The 18,448-nt window shown below is 55.3% G+C and overlaps 1 protein-coding gene across 6 annotated transcripts; it reads left to right on the top strand.

Moving 5' to 3' along the window:
* Positions 1-8,732: 8,732 nt before the first annotated feature.
* On the top strand, positions 8,733-15,756 carry FCN2 (ficolin 2). 6 transcript variants are annotated; one of them, XM_036855771.1, is made up of 9 exons: positions 8,733-8,932; positions 9,417-9,530; positions 11,010-11,063; positions 11,543-11,578; positions 12,356-12,388; positions 12,826-12,953; positions 13,438-13,567; positions 14,449-14,583; positions 15,151-15,756. In XM_036855771.1, exons 1-9 carry the CDS (start codon positions 8,839-8,841, stop codon positions 15,396-15,398), a joined length of 972 nt encoding a protein of 323 aa, XP_036711666.1. In that variant the 5' UTR covers positions 8,733-8,838; the 3' UTR covers positions 15,399-15,756. The 6 variants fall into 6 exon arrangements, with proteins under 6 accessions (XP_036711666.1, XP_036711665.1, XP_036711670.1 ...); XM_036855770.1 differs by having other exon boundaries at positions 11,010-11,072; XM_036855775.1 differs by lacking the exon at positions 15,151-15,756 and adding an exon at positions 14,959-15,038 and having other exon boundaries at positions 11,010-11,072.
* Positions 15,757-18,448: the final 2,692 nt, after the last annotated feature.

Raw genomic sequence — 18,448 nt, 5'->3', positions numbered from 1 at the left:
AGGCGGAGGTCCACACGCACATGGAAACGGGGCTCTCAGGTGCTCACTGCTCGTCTCCTGAGCCGCGCTGCCTTAAAGGCACCAGCAAGCTGAGAAAAGGGGGCCAGACATGGAGAAGGGTGGGGTCCCCACGAACCCCCATCATCAGGAGACTTCACGGTGAAGAGGATTGGGGCCAGGTCGGGACGATGAGCTGGATCTGACTCCCGGGATCCTGCCTGTCCCCGCTCGGCTCAGGGGAAGCCCCCGCCTGGGCTGGGTCCCTCCCTCCGAGGGGCTTCCTGGGCCTGGAGGAGTGTACACGGAGCCAGCTGGGGCGGCTGGCAAACATCCCAGCTCACCCCCACCACATCCACTCCATCCCTGGAGCCCTGGGGCTCAGGCTTCTCTCAATCCTGCTGCTTCATCTCTGCACGGGCAACACGCAAATCCCACCACGTGCTCCCCCAGGCGGGTCTCCCCCCACCCAGCCTGGGGCTCTGGGTCAGGTCCTGCGGTCTTGCTCACCGGCCCTCACGATGGGCTGGGAATCGCTCAGTGTGGTGCCTGGCACGTCACAAAGGCTGTACACTGAGTGTGCTGTGATCGCCCCAGACTGCACACTCTTTAGAGGCAGAGGCTGGTAATATTGTCATCGAGAGTTCAGCTTGGCCCAGGCTTTGCTTCTGGTGACAGTTGGCTGGGAGTGGAGTGGACTGTCCCTCAGGGCTCCATAGCCAGGCTCCTGGTGGCACAGACGGTGTCAATCCAGGGCTCCATGCCTGGGGCTTCTGGGACCAGGCAATACGAGAGCTTCAGAATGAAGGAAGAGAGGTTTGTCATGGGAGGGAGGCGGTGCTTCCTCGCCATGCGCACAGAAAGCCTGTGCAGTCAGAGCTCAGGGCCTGGAAGGCACTGGAAAGTGCTGGCAGAAGCCTGCATCTGGGTCACCTGGAAGGTTTGTTAAAACATAGGTTCCTGGGCCCTCCCTCCCCTGGGGATTCAGCAGCTCTGGATGGTGCTTAGAACTTGTAATTCCCCAAATTTCCCAGGCATCCTGCTGCTGCTTGGAAACACACAAGAATTAGTATCATCTGTAGTTCTTCCGGTCTTGACCCCAACCCAGTCTGGCCACAGAAAAGGCAGGTGCCTCCTGCATACTGGATTTTACAAAGACTCGAGCATATACCCAGATCCCCTCCAGCCCTGGCTCCCCCGATTCTAAAATTCCACTGTAAAGAAATTTGTTCCTTTTGTATAAAGTGCATCTCTTTAAATGCAAGTCTTTCAAAGACTTGAGCGGTGTTTCTTCTTATTAGTGATCCTTCGATAGAAATCAGTTTGACCACCTGATTTAGAGTGGAATTTGGTGCAGAAAGACAGAGTTTAAGGAGGAAAGGAAAGGATGCAGGACCCTTCTGACGGGTGGAGGTGATAAGTGTGGGGTCGATTTCACCTCTTTAAACCGCTTGTCAGAGGACGAGGGTGTATTTCTCTCCTGCCTGAGACCCCAGTGGACATGACCACGGATGGGGAACATCAGGGCCGCACATGGTGTTTGTTCCACCCTGGTTGACCTCACGTTCCCTCTGGGATGACATGAATGGGGCTCAGGCGGAAGAGAATGAAATGACCCAGTGAGAAGAGGTTTACAGGTGAGGGAGGGAGGAAGGGGCACTGCAACTGAGCGGTCACCGTGAGAAGAGTCACGGGACAGGGACACATGTGCCGTGTGTTGTGAAGAGAGCATCCCCAGGTTGGCCAGGGGACAGAAGGATAACGAAGGTGACAAGGATACGGGCCTGGCCCAGATGTGATGGAGGCTCTGAACACTTTCTGGGGCGGACAGTCTCTCCTGGAGTCAAGGATGGACGTCCAGGGAAAGGTTTGGGGAGCAGGAGATGGACGTGATCAGGGCTGAGCGGTAGAGATGTGGACCTGATATTTCGGTGTGGAGGGAGGCCTGGTTGAAGGTCCTTCAGCAGTGCAGTGGGGAGGAAAGAACGTGACTGAAGGAAGGAATGCCCGTGCCCTGCACCAACGTCCTGTTTGCGGCAGGGGTGATGTCGGTCTTACTGCGCCATCTCCTACCAGTGATCTCCTCTTTACTGTCTCGGACACCCCAGCCTCCTTGCTTTTTCTCAAATCCACCAAGATCTCTTCCTCTTGCTGTAAGACTCTCACCTGAAACATTGCATATCCGACCCATGCCTCTCAGTTCCCTGCTCAAATGCCACCTCTTCCAAGAGGCTTTGTGGAACTAAGAGCTTAAAACAACTTACCCTCCAGACTTCTAGGGTCTAATCATTGGAAGATGGCATACATTGTATTAACCCTCCTGCCAATAAAACAATAAAGCCTAGAGTATCTATGAAAATACAACTATTAGAGGGCAGTGGAGAGGGACTAAAAGCAGATAGAAACTGGATGCGGGGTAAGATCGACAGTTACTCTGACCTTCTCCTGAGGGCTCTCCCGGTCCATGGGACGCAGGGATAGCATCATTCAAGCAGATGAGGCTGTCTCATTGGGCTGGGGACTTGGGTAAGAGATCCAGGCTACCGGGTGAGGAGTGGGGTGGAAATCCTAAAAAAGAGGAAGCCACGTCAGGAAAGCCCCTAAGTCTGCTACAAACCCTCTCCTGTCCTTGGCTGATGGCTGATCTGAGCATGTGTGAGGTGAGATGCCCATGATGCACTGGGGGAACCAGCTGGGAGGCCGACACAGCTGAGTGGAGGTTTCAGCACTGCCCAGTGTCAGGGTATAGTTTGAGTTCAAGTCCCATCATTTTGGATGGATTTGATAAACACCTCAGGCTTTCCCCCAGGGAGCCCAACCCTTAAGTAGAAGGACAGTATCCCAGGGCTGAAGTTTCTCCCCTGGGATTAAGGACAAACTAGAGCCACTATAACAAGTCTAGAGCCAAGACCCCCAGGCTCGAAGTGATCCCACCCACCTGCCTGCCAGCACCAAGTTCATCTCTCTTCTGAGGAAGAGCTCAGAATTCAGAGTCTCTGTAACACAGTATCCACAATGTCTGACACAGAATCAAGATTCACTAGACACACAAAAGAAGAAAAACATGACCCATAATCAAGAGGGGAAAAGTCAATAGAAACAAATGAATGGGTGCCTCATATGTTGGAATTTACAGAAAAGAACTTCAAAATAAGTAGGATAAATATATTCAATAATATATGAGAAAAGATGGATATAATGAGTAAAGAAATGGGGGTTTCAAGAGAGATAAGAAAGCTAAAAAAATGAACCAATTGTAAATATTAGAAATAAAAATTGCAGTATATGAAATAAAAAATTCATTGGATAAAGAAGACATACAGATGGCCAATAGGCACATGAAAAGACGCTCATCATCGCTAATTATCAGAGAAATGTAAATCAAAACTACAATGAGGTATCACCTCACACCGGTCAGAATGGCCATCATTAAAAAGTCTACAAATAATAAATGCTGGAGAGGATGTGGAGAGAAGGGAACCCTCCTACACTGTTGGTGGGGATGTAAATTGGTGCAGCCACTATGGAAAACACTATGGAGGTTCCTCAAAAAACTAAAAATAGAGTTACCATATGATCCAGCAATCCCACTCTTGGGCATATATCTACGGAAAACTCTAATTCGAAAAGATACATGCATTCATAGCAGCACTATTTACAATAGCCAAGACACGGAAGCAACCTAACTGTCTATCGACAGATGAATGGATAAAGAAGATGTGGTACATATATGCAACGGAATACTACTCAGCCATAAAAAAGAATGAAATAATGCCATTTGCAGCAACGTGGACGGACCTAGAGATTATCATACTAAGTGAAGTAAGTCAAACAGAGAAAAACAAATACCATGATATCACTTATATTGGAAGCTAAAAAAATGATACAAATTAACTTATTTACAAAAGAGAAACAGACTCACAGACACAGAAAACAAACTTATGGTTACCAAAGGGGAAGTGGGGGGAGGGATAAATTAGGAGTTTGGGATTAGCAGATACAAACTATTATATATAAAATAGATGAACAACTAGGTCCTACTGTATAGCACAGGGAATGATATTCAATATCTTATAATAACCTATAATGGAAAAGAATAAGAAAAAGAACATTTATGCATAACTGAATCACTTTGCTGTACACCAGAAACTAACACAACATTGTAAATCAACTATACTTCAAAAAACTATTTTTAAAAACATAAAAAGATTATTTGTTGCAAGCAGATCCACATAACCAGGAATGAGGAAGGAAGTTCTTCAGGCTGATGGGAAATGATCCCAGTTGAAAAAGCAGATTCTTAGGAAGAGGCAAAGGGTGACAGAAAGTCAATACGAGGATAGGTGTAAAGTACTCTTTTTTTCAGTTAAAAATGTTGTTAAAAAGACTATTGAATTTTTAAGACCAAAATAATGAAAACGCATTGTGTGGTTAAGCTATAGGTAGAAGCAAATTCTACAACAACAGTAGTAAAAAGGATTGTGGAAGGGTTGGTACATGATGGGTGAAGTCCCTTGAGGGGGGCAGTACTCATTTATAATGTATTCCCTGGGCAACCGCTCAGTGTAACACAGGAAGAACCCCAAAGTCAAGGCAGATATAGAATGAAATACTAAAAATGCTTGACCAACACAAGGGAAGCAAAGCACAAGGGAAAAAAGACGGGATGTAAATGGAAGAGGACATGGGTAGACCCAACACAGGGACATCAGCAATCACACAAGTGTCAGTCCCATGAGCGCGGATAAGAACAGCAGCAATCCGCGATGCACTGCTTGCGGGAAACGCACTGCAAAGGGACAGCAGGGCGGAAGCTGATGAATGAAAAACACACACTAAGCAAACAGTGACCTTGAAAAATGCACCCTCCGGAGTCTCAGTCCATTGTCCGATGTTCTCGGCAGCAAATGCCGGAAGAGACTCCCTGGTCACACAACCAGACTGCTTCCCCAGGACCCTGGTGGCCAGATGGGGCCGTGGTCCAGAGCCAGCGGAAGGAAGGAAGGTGGAAAGGAGGTGCCTCCCCCCCAGGCCCAATGTTGCCCCCGTGGGGCCCTCCGTGTTCTTTCCCACCCTGCTGGCTGGGATGAAGATGACCCTCAGGACAGCAGCCGTCTTTGGAAGGTGGCAGACATGTGCCGGAGGAATGTGGGTCTTGAAGTCACCGCTAGATGGGGGATGCCGGCCAGGAGCCCCCAACTCGTTGAGCTGTTAGGACCACTGTATGCGAGGTCACAGAGATATCAGGTTTTATCTGCTTCAGTCTGATTAACCACTAACGAGACGCTCTGCATGTATTTCCTTGTACTGCACGTTGCTTTCAAATTACATCATAGTTCATATTGTATTCGTGTTATGTAATTGTTTGTCTCTTTGATTCTTTTCTGTCTCCCCTCAATAGCACACAATCCCCTCCAAGCGTGCAGGGACCATCTGCTCTGTTTCCCCCTGTGTCACGGGGCCCAGAGGAGCACCGGGCACCTAGCAGGTGTTCACTAAACATCCCTTTCTCTCTTGCTGGTGAGGCCAATTGAACGGGAAGCCAAATCCCTGTGCGCTGGCCCAGGGAATGCTCATGGAGCGCCAGCAGCATCCGAGTTCTGAAATTCTGGAGCAGGAATAGCCCAAGTGCAAGGCAGCCAATGACAGGACTTTCCTTTCGGATCATCCTGGATTAATCCTTCGCTTGCTGTGTGAGCAGCCTTTCAGCTCCAGCAGGGAGCCTCGCAGGGACGCTGGGAATGTCTAATTCCTGTGTGGGGGCCCTTAAAGATGAGGGTTGAGCAGGAAAAGGTGCCCTGGACCAGTGACCTGAGCACAGGTTCCTAAGCCCCTCACCGTGGGGGGCGGAGATGTGCACCGGGAGCCAGAAGGCAGGTGCTGGGGAGTCAGGATGGGGCAGGAGGAGGAGGATGGGAGGGGCTGGGGGGCAGGACATGAGCATCCCATGGACCTCTGGGGAACAGAGTTCTAATCCTGGCTCACCACTAGCAGGCTGGGTGGTCACCAGACAGCATCCTTCCTTCTCTGCGTCTCAGTATTCCATCTCTAACAAGAGATGCCCTCAAAGGCACCGCAGCTGAGCAGTGCCCAATCTTTGCCGTGTGGGTCTTTCTCGCCTCTATGGTGCTTCATCGCTAACTTTTGTTTCCTTTCTGGCATAGAGAAGATTACTCAGTGTGCTTCTGTCTTTTTCAATTAATTCAAATGCAATTTGTTCAATTTATTAAAATTATAAATTCAAAAGTCCAGTGATTCCTTAAGCTTTTAAATTGGACTTATAAACCTTATTCTATATATAACAGGCCCATTTGAATTACTTCCTTTAAGGGGCCTATGAGTAATTCTTGTTCCACTCACTAAGTTAACAGCTTTCAACGTTTTAATTGCATTTTCAAAATGAATATATTCACATTTGTGCTTTCACGTTTCAGCTGTCTGCCTTTAACAAAACCTTCTGAGTAGGTGCTTCCCTGGTGGCGCAGTGGTTGAGAGTCTGCCTGCTAATGCAGGGGACACGGGTTCGAGCCCTGGTCTGGGAGGATCCCACATGCCGTGGAGCAACTGGGCCTGTGAGCCACAACTACTGAGCCTGCACGTCTGGAGCCTGTGCTCCGCAACAAGAGGGGCCGCGATAGTGAGAGGCCCGCGCACCGCGATGAAGAGTGGCCCCCGCTTGCCACAACTAGAGAAAGCCCTCGCACAGAAACGAAGACCCAACACAGCCAAAAATAAATAAATAAATAAATTTGAAAAAAAAAAAAAAAAGAGTTACTACTGACAGTCTCCGACTTACTACCATTTGACTTACGATTTAAAAAAAAAAAACCTTCTGAGTAGAAGCTAATTTTTAGAAATCTGCTAATGTAAACATATGAATGTGTTGAATTTAGGGGTCTCAACTATCAACTATAAACACAGCAAGATTTCCACATAAAATCACTAACTCGTTCCATTATTCAAGGTCGCATTTTCAACTGGATTATCAGGCTGTTACTGTAACAGGCCAGATTCTCTTAAATAAAGCCAACACTCCAAATGCCAAATGGACATCAGTTTCTTGATGCTACAGTATGAACACTGTGAATGTCAGCCTCTTGCCCCGTCTACGCTCGGTGAGAAGCGCAGCCCCGGCTAGGAAGGCAGCCTTCACCCACATGGCACAGGTGCTAAGGGGCTTTGTTCCTGCCCCAGCTCGGGGGGGTCTCTCTCTCGCATTCTGTCTGCACATCCGCAGGGAGCCCACCTCTGCCGGCCGAGTCTGCCCCGCGATGGATGGGGTCTGGCATCTCCTGCTCTTGTGAAGTTTACATCCCAGCAGCAGAATACACCCCCGTCAACCCGCCACACGGCACGACACTTTGGTGTATTGATTATTTTGAGCTGTGGGTGCTTGAAAACCAGCAAATACGGGGGAGCTTTCTGTGCACTCCCTCTTTCTGCCTAAAGACAGAGCCTCCACAGGAAACTCAGCTGTCAGCCCCTCCCGGGGGGTTTCATCAACCCAGAAGATTGACCCTTGATTCATTACAGGAGAGGAGACCAGAGGACACCACACTCAAACTGTCACAAACTAGCCTACCTCCGCCTGCCCTGCAAGGCCCAGGCCCCTTCCCTAAAACCATTTCCTCTTGTCTAAGACGCCTGCCCCCCTCCCCTTCCCCTCCTGAGATGGTACTGTGTCCTGAATTCTAAGCCACCTGGGGGAATTACTCATTCCTTGGGGGTGTCTCGCATATGGACAGAGTACCTGTGCTAAGAACCTTCTCTGTGCTTTTCTCTTGTTACTCTGTCTTGCATTACAGGGGTCTCGGCTGAGAGCACAGAGGGTGGGGAGAACGTTACTTTTCCTCCCCTGCAGAGTGGAGGTCTTTGAGCAGCGGTCAGAGACTCAGGCCACACCCCCCATGGACATTGACATTGTCTCCGATGGACCCTCGATACTCACGTGAGTTTGTCTGACTTGGGATCGTGATCCCAGCACCCCACCTGGACAGGGGCTGTTGGGATGGGGTTGGGGGCACAGACTTGCCACCTCCGTCTCTGACGGGAGTCCCGGTGACAGCTAGCCTCAGCGTGTGGCGCTCCCCTGGGAGGCGTGGGAAAAGCATCCAGCCTGCTCCCTCCTGGGGCGGGTGCCGAATGCCCCCCCACCCCGCCCCAGCAATTTCATGCCCTCCCCCACCCCGGCCCACGCCTGGCCCCGCTTCCACGCCCCCCAGGCTGGAACTGCTGCAGTCGGGTGCTCGTCCCGCCTCTGTCAAGGCCCCAGGGCCATGCTTTGCGATGCTCCTGGCCTGGCCGCCCTGCTTCTCTCCCGCCTCATGTCCACTGCAGTCGGAAGCCCACAGCACACCGGCCCGGGGAGTTCTCCACCGCACACATCCTGCTCTCCTCGCCCCTCCCCTCTAACCACCCTAGACCCCAGGAGAACTTTCTAAATTTCTGTAGACTTGAAGCCCATAAAATGCAAATGAATTCCTCAAACCCTGCCCCCTGAGAAGGCCTCAGGTGTGGCCTGGGCAGAGCTGGGTGATTTGGGGGTGGGGGGGGCTGGCCCTTCCTTGTGCAGGGCCTAGGGGGCCTGGTGGCTGGAGGCAAGTGTCCCTGCCGAGGGGAAGCGGGGCCGGTCCACAGGGAGCACGGAAGTCAGATGCTCAGTAAGGAAGATCTGGGCCCTGGAAGAGAACCAGCTGAGGCTGCTTCCACCTCCAGCTGGCGCCACAAGCCGGGGGAGGAGCTGGCTGTCCCCACCGGGAGGAGAAACAGGGCCAGAGGTGACAGTGCGTGGCCACAGCCCTATAAGAGCACGGGGCTCCTCGGGCGGCAAGGAGCAGAGCGATGGAGCAGCGTGGAGTGGCCATGGCCATCAGGCCCGCAGTGCTGGCCATCGCCTTCCTGGGCGCCGTAGCCTCTGCCCCCGACACCTGTCCAGGTGAGTCCGACACCAGGTGAGTAGGACGTGACAGCGGTCGGGTCTGAAAGCCGCAGGCCCCGTGCGCTAACAGCCAACTGTGCTGGGCCCCGAGCTAAGCCCTGCTGGACAATTTCCTTATTCCTCATGATAGCGAGTTGCAGTCATCACTTCTCAAAAGCATACACTGCACATTTTTGAATGCCTCGCTGCAGGGGTGACCCTCCAGCACTGAGGCTGGGGGGAGGGTGGCTCAGGCAGGGGCACTACAAGGCCAGGGCTCGGCCCTGCATCACCTCCACGCCTGACCAGTGCCCACCAGAGGCGGGAAACTCACTGCCAGGCTGACCCTTCATCTGAGACGGGTGACTCTGGCCACAGCCAAGAGCCCAGGCCGAGGTCGCCGCGTGGCAGATCCCCGTCGCTCGGGTGTCCCGTCGCCGGCTCTGCAGGGCTCTCAGGCCCAGGACGAGCTCCCTGACTGGCGCTCTGTGTCTCTCTGCAGAGGTGAAGCTGGTGGGTCTGGAGGGCTCCGACAAGCTCTCCATCCTCCGAGGCTGCCCGGGGCTGCCCGGACCCGCAGGGCCCAAGGGAGAGGCAGGCGCCAGTGGACAGAAGGGTACGTGCTCTGGCTCGGGGGTGGGGGGTCAGTGAGCACTGGCTCTTCTCAACTTAGACCCCAGGTGGGCAGTGGCCCCTGTTGGTCTCAGGTCAGGAGCTTGGGTCACGACCCTGCTCAGCACTGGCGTCAGGAGCGACCCCCAAGGCCCACCGGGATCTGTCATTCCCTGAGGAGGGGGCTGGTCTCAGCTAGTCTGTGACCTCACATTTGGGTATATTTTCATAGAGCACCCGCTTCCTGGTCCTCGATCCAGCCCTGGCTTTACGTGGCCGTGGGCAAGAATTCCAAGCCTTACGTACCTCGGTATTCTCACCTGAAAACTGAGGCCCCAGCTTTTGCTGTCTGTACCGCAGATGAGAAAACTGGGGCGCAGAGCACTCAGCCATCACCAGGGAGGGTGGAGCTGCACCCCAACTCAGTATGAAGGCCCCCGCGCGCTCCACACCTCTCCCGTCGACGTGCTGGCCCCCTTGTGGGGTTTTGGGCCCCGAGCCTGGTATGAAGGGCAGGTGTGCACCCAGCTCAAGGGGTGAGTGCCCCGGGCCTGGGTGTGAGTGGACTCCAAGGGCTCCGGAGACAGGGCGAGCTCGGAGGTCCCCAGCCTCTCACGTCCTAGGAGGTATCCAGCTCAGGGGCCGTGGGCACCCAGGGCAGGGCCTGGGGATGGGAGGGCAGCGTGTGCTCACCACGATGGGCTCCAGGCTGGGGATCCTGCGGGGGGGACACTGGGAGGAGGAGCAAGTCTGGGGCGCTGCCCACCAGTGGGTGTGGTTAGTCCGCCCCAAGCTGAGCCGGCGCCCCCTCTGCCCCACACCCCCACACCCACACTCCCCGGGGAGGGCAGCCTGCCGGCAGATGGTCCTGCTGCCTCGGCTGAGCCTGGGGCCGCCTCTCCTGACCCTCCCCTCAGTGCTCAGGAGGAGGGGCAAGGGCCCTGGGTGGTCTTAGCCCTCTGCTAACATCAATAACGCAGACCTGGGAGGCCTCGTGGCACCTGACCCCTCCTCGCTGGAGATGGAGAGAGAACCACCACGGAGGGATACATAATTGCACCTGACCGCCTCTGCGTCCAGGGCTGAGCACAGGGCAGGGCCCCTCCTCCCTCCCAGAACCAATGGGCCGGAGGCTCCTGTGTGACAGGGTCTCTGAGGACGTGCTTTTGGTCCCAGGCCCCCACGTAGACGGTGGGGCTCTGTGACGGTGGCCTGGCCCTGGGCTGCTGCGCTGAGGTGGTCGGGAGCCAGAACGCTGGTGGTTCCCTGGGGCCCGGGCTTGGCGTGCCGGTCAGCACCGGGTGGCTGTGAGTGCATTGTCCCCGCTATCTGCTGTCACCCTTGGGCTGAGTCCCAGGGCAGTGATCCTGAGGATACCGCAGCTGGGATGGGAGGGTCAGGACTGTTTTCCTTAGGGCAGAGACGCTCAAGTGGAATTCTTCAGGTTGCCTTTTCCTCAAAGATGTATCATTGGAATTTACAGGGGAACGAGGTTCTCCCGGAGTCCCTGGGAAGGCAGGGCCGGCCGGGCCCAAAGGTACCAAAGGTGATGAAGAGCTAGGACCCCTGAGCAGGAGCCTGGGGCCAGTCTACAGAGACAGGAGAGATGGAGACAGACAGAGAGAGAGGGGGAGGAGGCGGAGAGGGAGATGGGAGAGAGACAGAGAGAGGGAGGGAGGCCAAGTGGCAGAGAGGGACCTGTCCTGCTTCCTGTTTCCAAAGAGCTTCGAGACAGCGTGTGAACTGGGTCCTGGGTCCGGGGCCCCAGGCCCAGAACAGCCTCTCATAACCCAGAGAAGAATCCAGGCCTCTAAGTCCGCCCCCCCCCACTCCCCTGGCTGAGACCCAGGCATTGGAAAGCTGTGTGGGCCGCGGAGCACGCGTGTGTGGTGCCCAGAGCCCCAGCCTTGTCCCCCACGCCCCAGCTCCCGAAGAACTGAGCCCTTGGGTGGTTTCCAGAGCGGAGGGTCAATGTCCACTGACCAGATGTCCTGTGCATCTCCTGTCTCTCCCCAGGAGACCGAGGGGAAAAGGGCGCGGGCGGAGAGAAAGGTGAGCCCCTCCGCCTCCCTGGGGTCATTGGGCAGGCTTTGCAATGGGCTGGGGGGTCCCAGGGGCCTCGGTCACGCCCAGCACCATCTGGGAGAGGATCTGAGACCACACCCCGGGCCCTGTCCGTCTAGCCGGCGGGTGCGGTAGGAGGGGCCTCTGAGCCCGGCTTGCTTTGTCAGCGGCCGGTGAGCGCTCAAAGCTCAGAGGCTCCAGAGCTGGACCCCGGTGACTGGCAATACTGCCTTACTACATAATTGTGGACATTTTGCTTATAATTTTCTGATTTATGCTCATTTTTAAAAAAATTTGTAAAAGCAAGAAAAGGCAAAACTCCAAGACACAGTCACATGCTCCGGCTACAAATACAAAGTGCAAGGTTGGGGCCCAGACTCACATCCCAAATGCTCCCCAATACTTTCCACAAGCAGAGGCTCTGGTGGAGACATGGGCTGTGGAAAGTGATAGGCCTGGGGGCGCTGAGCCTCCACCGCCGTGAGCCGTGAAGCCCAGGCGAGGTGGCCGGCACGGCGGTCCAGCCAGCGCCCCGCGCGACAGTGCTGGCCGCCAGTCCCCAGGCAGGCCGGATGCAGTGGGGGCCAAGCAAGCTCAGTGATGCTGAGTCTAGGAACTTGTCCTCAGGGCTGGAGGCTGATAGTCCTGCAAAGAGCTGGATAATGGTTTCCATTCTCCCCACTGTGTTCACGGAGCAACGGGGCTGAGGGGCACAGGGCGCTGTTTCCAGACGTGTGACGTGCATGTCCTCTCTCCCCACAACAGGAGAGCCGGGGCAGCTTCATTCCTGTGCCACAGGTGACCACGCACACGCTGACCCCCCGACCTCCGCCTGGACCTGCTCCTGCTGGGGGCGGGGGACGGGGGGTCGACCAGAAGGCCAGCCGCACAGACTCAGGTTCCAACTTCCAAGGACAAAACCCTCTCTGCGCATATCTGACTCCCCAATTACCCGAGTGATAGGCAGCCATTGCCTGGATAACTCGAGTATATTCCTGGAGGAGGGCCAGTGCCCAGGAGACTAGGCGGGGGCAGCCCTGGGAGGTGGGCTGGCCAGGTAGACGGGGCCTGGCCGTCACAGCTGAGTGGCCTTGGGGGCTGCGTCTCTGTCCCAGGACGCAGAGCCCCCCTCCCCCAGGCAGGTGTCCCTGCCTCTCCCTCCTCCCCCCTCCTCCTCCCCCCTGCCCTGCCCAGAGCCCCTGTCCTGGCGTCCATTCCCCGGCTTCCCCTCCCAGGACCTCGGACCTGTAAGGAGCTGCTCACCAGGGGGCACTTTCTGAGTGGCTGGCACACCATCTACCTGCCCGACTGCCGGCCCCTGACCGTGCTGTGTGACATGGACGTGGACGGCGGGGGGTGGACCGTGAGTGGGGGGGACCCAGTGATGGCCGTGGGGTTCCTGGGCAGGGGCGGGCGTGCCTGGAAGGCCCACCTGGTGGCAGATCACTCTTTAGTGGCCTTTGTGAGACCGTCCACTCCCTCCAGGCTCAGGCTGACCCCGTCCTTTCACTGAGGTCGGGAGGATCAGAAATGTCGAGGGAGGGGGGTGTGGACCCATATGGGAAGGAGTCCCGTGGCTCAGGGCGGGGGGCTCAGGCCCGGAGGTGCCCACTCCTCTCCAGCCGTGTGGCTTTGGGCTCGTCGCCTGCCCTCTCTGAGCCTCCATTTCCTCCTTGGTCCCATGTGGGTGTCCCTGACTGCCCCTGGGCTCTTTGATGAGACCCACGTTCTGGTCCTCGGCCTGAGATGTGTGTGAACTACCACTGCTGCTCCCACGTGTGGCCGGGGTGCCCTGTGGGGGGACAGCAGTGGGGCCATGTCTCCTCAGCCCTCCCCATCGTGTGCAGGTTTTCCAGCGAAGGAGTGACGGCTCCGTGGACTTCTACCGGGACTGGACCGCGTACAAGCAGGGCTTCGGCAGTCAGCTGGGAGAGTTCTGGCTGGGGAATGACAACATCCACGCCCTGACCGCCCAGGGTAGGCCCACGGCTGGGGCTCTGTGGTGGGGTGCCTGAAATCCACATGCCCCTGACCTTAGCCCTGGGCCATGTGAACCAGAAGACCCCGCTCCTCCTCGCCCCAGGGGTGGTCACGTCTGACAGCAGGAAGGGTTATTACTCTGAGAACCTAGGACATGTATTCTCTTACACTCTCTGAGTGCTCAAATCGGAGGAGGTGGATTATTGGAGTGAAGACGACTTCTGGTCTCGGGACCGATCGTATCTAGAACCCGAGAGTCGGAAGTGAGGAGGAGACCATCTGGATTGGGGTGGCCCTTCTCCCGCTTCCAACTGTTGGTCCGTCCTTGAAACTGGGATCTTAGGCGCTCAGAGCCCCCTCCCTTGCCTCTCCTGCTCAGTGCATGTGGCGGTCCCCACGCAGGCCCCCTCACCCCACTTCTCCGTTCCACAGAATCAGCTTCACAGCTGGTCCTGAGGTCAACGGCAAACCTGTAAATCCGTTCTTAATTCTTCCACTCCCTCATGGCAACCTTGACGGTGTCCACTCATATGCGTGAAATTCTTGCAGAAGAAACTACACATACAAAGGTTTCCTGCCGTGGCATTCACAGCTCTTTGCAGGAGAATTTAGGGTTTCAAACTAGAGCGAGGCTTCATTCCATCCGAGGAACACCAACCTGGAATTTCAGGCATGGCTGATGGAACAGCAGGGGAGCTATTTGAAAACAGGGAGCCATCCCTGAGATCCTCCCACCACACCAGCCCAGCCTCTCACACCTTCCCGGTGAATTGTCCCCGATGCCAAGTTAGACGTCCCCTAAAACCCAAATTCCCATTCCCCCGTGCCTGGAGGCAGAGGGTCCCTTCTGCTGGGACCTGAGCACCCACCTCCAACAGGAAGCAGCGAGCTCCGGGTAGACCTCATGGACTTTGAGGGCAACCACGAATTTGCCAAGTACCAGTCATTCAAGATGGCGGGTGAGGCAGAGAAGTACAAGCTGGTCCTGGGAGCCTTTGTCGAGGGCAGCGCAGGTGAGAGTCCGCTCGGGGCACAGCAGTGGCCTGGGCTTCAGCGCGGGGTTTGGGGAAGCAGAGAGGACCTGCTGAGCATCCTGACTCTGCCTACTCTGTGTGATGTTCCTGGGGACTTAACCTCACCAGTTTCTTATCCACACAGTGAGGTAATACTACACACACCTAAGTGTACCCACAAGGCTGATGTGACCCATGACAAAGTCCAACAAGCTATGGCATTATTTTTAACTACCATTACTGATGAAAAATGGGGAAGGATGATAATTATAGCCCATTTCCCTGAAGGCTCCATTCCCACTCTTGTTACTGGAATTCTCCCCTGAGGATGAAAGAGTTCTCCCCCTAAGTGAGAGGATGCCTGTTGGCTGGCAGGAGCAGACCAGATGAGGGGATACCAAGGCCACTGCATAAGCAGAGGGATGCTTCCCGGGGTGATGTGAGTGGCAACCCTTGGAGTTGCACAGTGTGCAACCTGCACACCCGGACACAGCAGCTTTGACCTGGACCAGCGTCGGGGACCTCCTAGCCCTGTGTGCCAATTAGGCGACCTTTCCTTCTGAGCAGGTGATTCCCTGACGTCCCACAACAACCACGCCTTCTCCACCAAAGACCAAGACAACGACAAAAATACTGCAAATTGTGCGGTGCAGTACCAGGGGGCCTGGTGGTATAACAACTGTCATGTGTCAAACCTGAACGGTCGCTACCTTGGGGGGCCCCACGAGAGCTTTGCAAACGGCATCAACTGGAGGTCAGGGAAGGGGTACAACTACAGCTACAAGGTGTCGGAGATGAAGGTGCGGGCCACCTAGGGCGGGGCCGGCCGGCCAGAGCCTCTGGGAGCAGCTCCCTCTGCACACAGCCCGGCGGGGCAGCTGGGCCAGAGCCCTCCCCAGGAAGGTGCTGCGGACCTCCGCGTCACTATCCTCATGGGAGCAGAAGAGCCGCATCCTGTGCCCTGGGCAGGAGGCTCTCGCTCTGTGCCTCCACTGACTTCCAACCCTTCTGTCCCACTCACGAGGATAAGAGAAAATGCTACTCCAGATCTTGCCAGACACACATATTCGCAATAAAGACGCTTGCTTACCCGACAGCAGACATGGGACTCCTTCGTCACTGCCATGCTCTGACCTGTGCCCCTGTCTGTCCATCTGTCCCCGTGACCTGGCTCTGCAGGTGCCCTTTGGGCTGAAGGTGTTTCCGATGGTCTGAGGCCAGAATCACAGAGCATGGCCCGCACGTGGGGCTGCGTGCCAGTCAAGTGTCACTCTCCCTGCCGGGCCGGGCAGCTGTCTGCCTCCAGGCAGTTTTCAAGCTCAGGCTGAGTAGAGGGCCAGAGGCCGAGCCGTGTGACCACACATCTTAAAGTCTTTACTCTTAGCCCTTCAAGAAAGTGTCCTCTGACCCCGGGCTCAGCGGTGAAGTGCAGTCCCAGCCTCCTGGCCCCAGCTGTCCCCGCTAATCCACACCGCCCAGGCTCCTGGGTCCCCATTACCCATAAAGGGTGATGGTGGCCTGGGAATCCCTCACCACCAATAAAGAAGGAAATGGAACAGGAGCTGCTGTGGCTGATTGGAGCGCTCTAGGAGAGGAGAGAGTGATTTCAGTGCAAAGCGCCCCACAGCTGAGCCAGCACAGACCTGCAGGCGGGGAGACTCCAACTTTCCAGGCAGCCATCTCTGAGAGATATGCCAGTGCCCTCAGCACCTGTACTTGTGTCTGCTGAAGAGGGTCCCACTCTCTCCTCCTGCTGCCTCCACCGCCATACACCAAGAAGCCCCCCATCCTCAGGTGGCCAGCCTGTCCTGGCGCTGGCCGGTCCCTAACCCTTGCCTGACTATCTGGGTCCTCATAAGCCCGCTTGTGTCTCTTCTGGCAGCATCATCTACTCGGAGAGAATCTAGAAAGGTGCAAGGTGGTTACTACCATCCTTGCTCCCCAAGGGCCCCTTAGATGGGTCCTAGCTGGTCTAAGAACCATGCAAAGCCACATAGAACGTGGCATGTCTGGGGTTTTTCTGGGAGAGGGCCCATGGTTGTCTCGCCTTGCCTGGAGGTGCTGTGTCCTGAGGACCAGGAGCCACTGCTCCTGGAATCCATCCCCACCCTTGCTCCTTCCTCATGCTGGCCCAGAGGCCTGAGATGAGCCAGTGCAGGACAGAGAGGGACGGGCCTGGGGAGTGGGCTCAGGAGAGAGGGCGTGGCCCTTCCTTCCCCCGTGCCCGAGGATGGGACCACACCCTCTCACCCAGGGGCCCCGATTGGTCCCCAGGACAGAAACTGTCAAACTGTAAAATACAATGGTTAATATTAGATCCAGGATTCTGCTGCTATAAAATTATACCCAATCATCTCTTTCTTTTCTTGAAGACCTGGTTCCTTGACGTCTTGGCAGGATGACAGTTCCTGGAGGGGTGCAGTCTCTTTGCCAGGGAACACATAATGCAACTCTTCATACGTCAGCCCTAGGCTTTGCTGCCCAATCTTTGAGAGCAGCAAAGACCTCACCTACACGCCCCAGGAGCCATGGTCAGGATCGTGATCTGGTGTTGGGAACTCTCCTAGGCACCCTGCACCTTGACTTGCCCCTACTAACTCCGTTTCACAGGGACTAAGCCTTCAACAGTGGAGAAGTGCCCACTGGCTCAGCTGGAAAAGGCAGGACAGGCCATTTGATCTTGTATCTCAGCCTTTCAGTCCTAGAACCAAGATTTTCCCGGAAAGGACCCTCCCTTCCAGAAGTCTTAACTTTGAAGTTATAACTCATGTTGTGAAATTAAATCTTGAGAAATTCCTCTTGAGAAAAAACTTAATTTCTTAAGTGCCCTGTCATTGTTGCGGAAGGCAAAAATATAACTATTAAATACAGAAACAGGCTTTGCTTGGCAAACCAGAAATTTTTTTAAAGTGTTATGTTTAAAATCTGCTTAATTGAGAGATGGGCTAAGAGTTAAAAAAGACAATTTTTAGAAACATTTAATTTGACCATTGCTGTAATTTATTTACAAATACTCTTTTGCTTTTGGGACTTGATAAGACTTTTTTTTTAAAGTACTTATGAAAATGAGGTCAAAGGGATTCGGGAGAGCAAGGGGGCTTAGGGAACTGACCTCACGTAATAACTCACTTGCATTTTATGTGCATCCGTCTTGTATGCAGTGCGTGCTTGTACATGTGGGACCATGGGAAGGTGTAACCGGCTGGTGGGCACCTGAGGAACGAGGCTGCGTAGGCCACCGTAGGACCAGCTGGCTCTGGGTGGCCCTGGGGAGAGAAGCTTCTGGTCCTGCTTCCTCTGGCTCCCTGTGAGAGCTGGCTCCTGCAGGCCACCAGAGCTGTCTCAGGGCCACAGGCTGCCCCTTGGAAGCAGGGGTTTGGGGCAAGATTGGAGCCTGGGCCCAGGCCAGGCGTGTCCCCTGGGCTGGGCTCTCCCCACCCCTCTACTGGCCCTGCCCTGCCCTCCTGCTCCTCCAAGGACTTGGTGTCTGTGCTGGCAGAAAGGGAGGCGTAGGACTGGGGGGTCCTGAGCAAAGGCCTCAGATTCTTCACTGTGGCCATGACCTCTGTGGTCTGGGAGGGCACAGGCCCAGCCTGGGGGGGCCTTGCTCTTGTGGCAGGGACCCCTGGTGATTGGTAGAGAAATGAGCTCCACCGAGACACCGTTTATCTGGAAGGTCCTGACAGCCCACCCAGAAATCCTGGCTGCAGGGGGGAGGGCGGTCGTCCAGATGCACGTGAGCGAGGCTGGCCTCCATCTCCAAGAGACGCCCCCCTCCCTTGAAGTGAGAGCGCCTCCGGGACAGGGCGCACCCCCTCCCCTGGATTTCCATTCCTCACAGCGTCACACACCCCTGTCCCCTCCC

Source organism: Balaenoptera musculus, chromosome 6, assembly GCF_009873245.2.
Source record: "Balaenoptera musculus isolate JJ_BM4_2016_0621 chromosome 6, mBalMus1.pri.v3, whole genome shotgun sequence".
NCBI classification, from domain to species: domain Eukaryota; kingdom Metazoa; phylum Chordata; class Mammalia; order Artiodactyla; family Balaenopteridae; genus Balaenoptera; species Balaenoptera musculus.
This window is presented reverse-complemented; position numbering and strand designations above follow the sequence as displayed.

Excerpts from the sequence above, each read along its gene's own strand:
- FCN2 (XM_036855770.1), top strand. The coding sequence starts at position 8,839 with ATGGAGCAGCGTGGAGTGGCCATGGCCATCAGGCCCGCAGTGCTGGCC. Across the intron at positions 8,933-9,416 it reads TGCCCCCGACACCTGTCCAG|AGGTGAAGCTGGTGGGTCTG; the intron begins GTGAGTCCGACA and ends GTCTCTCTGCAG. Across the intron at positions 13,568-14,448 it reads CCACGCCCTGACCGCCCAGG|GAAGCAGCGAGCTCCGGGTA; the intron begins GTAGGCCCACGG and ends CACCTCCAACAG.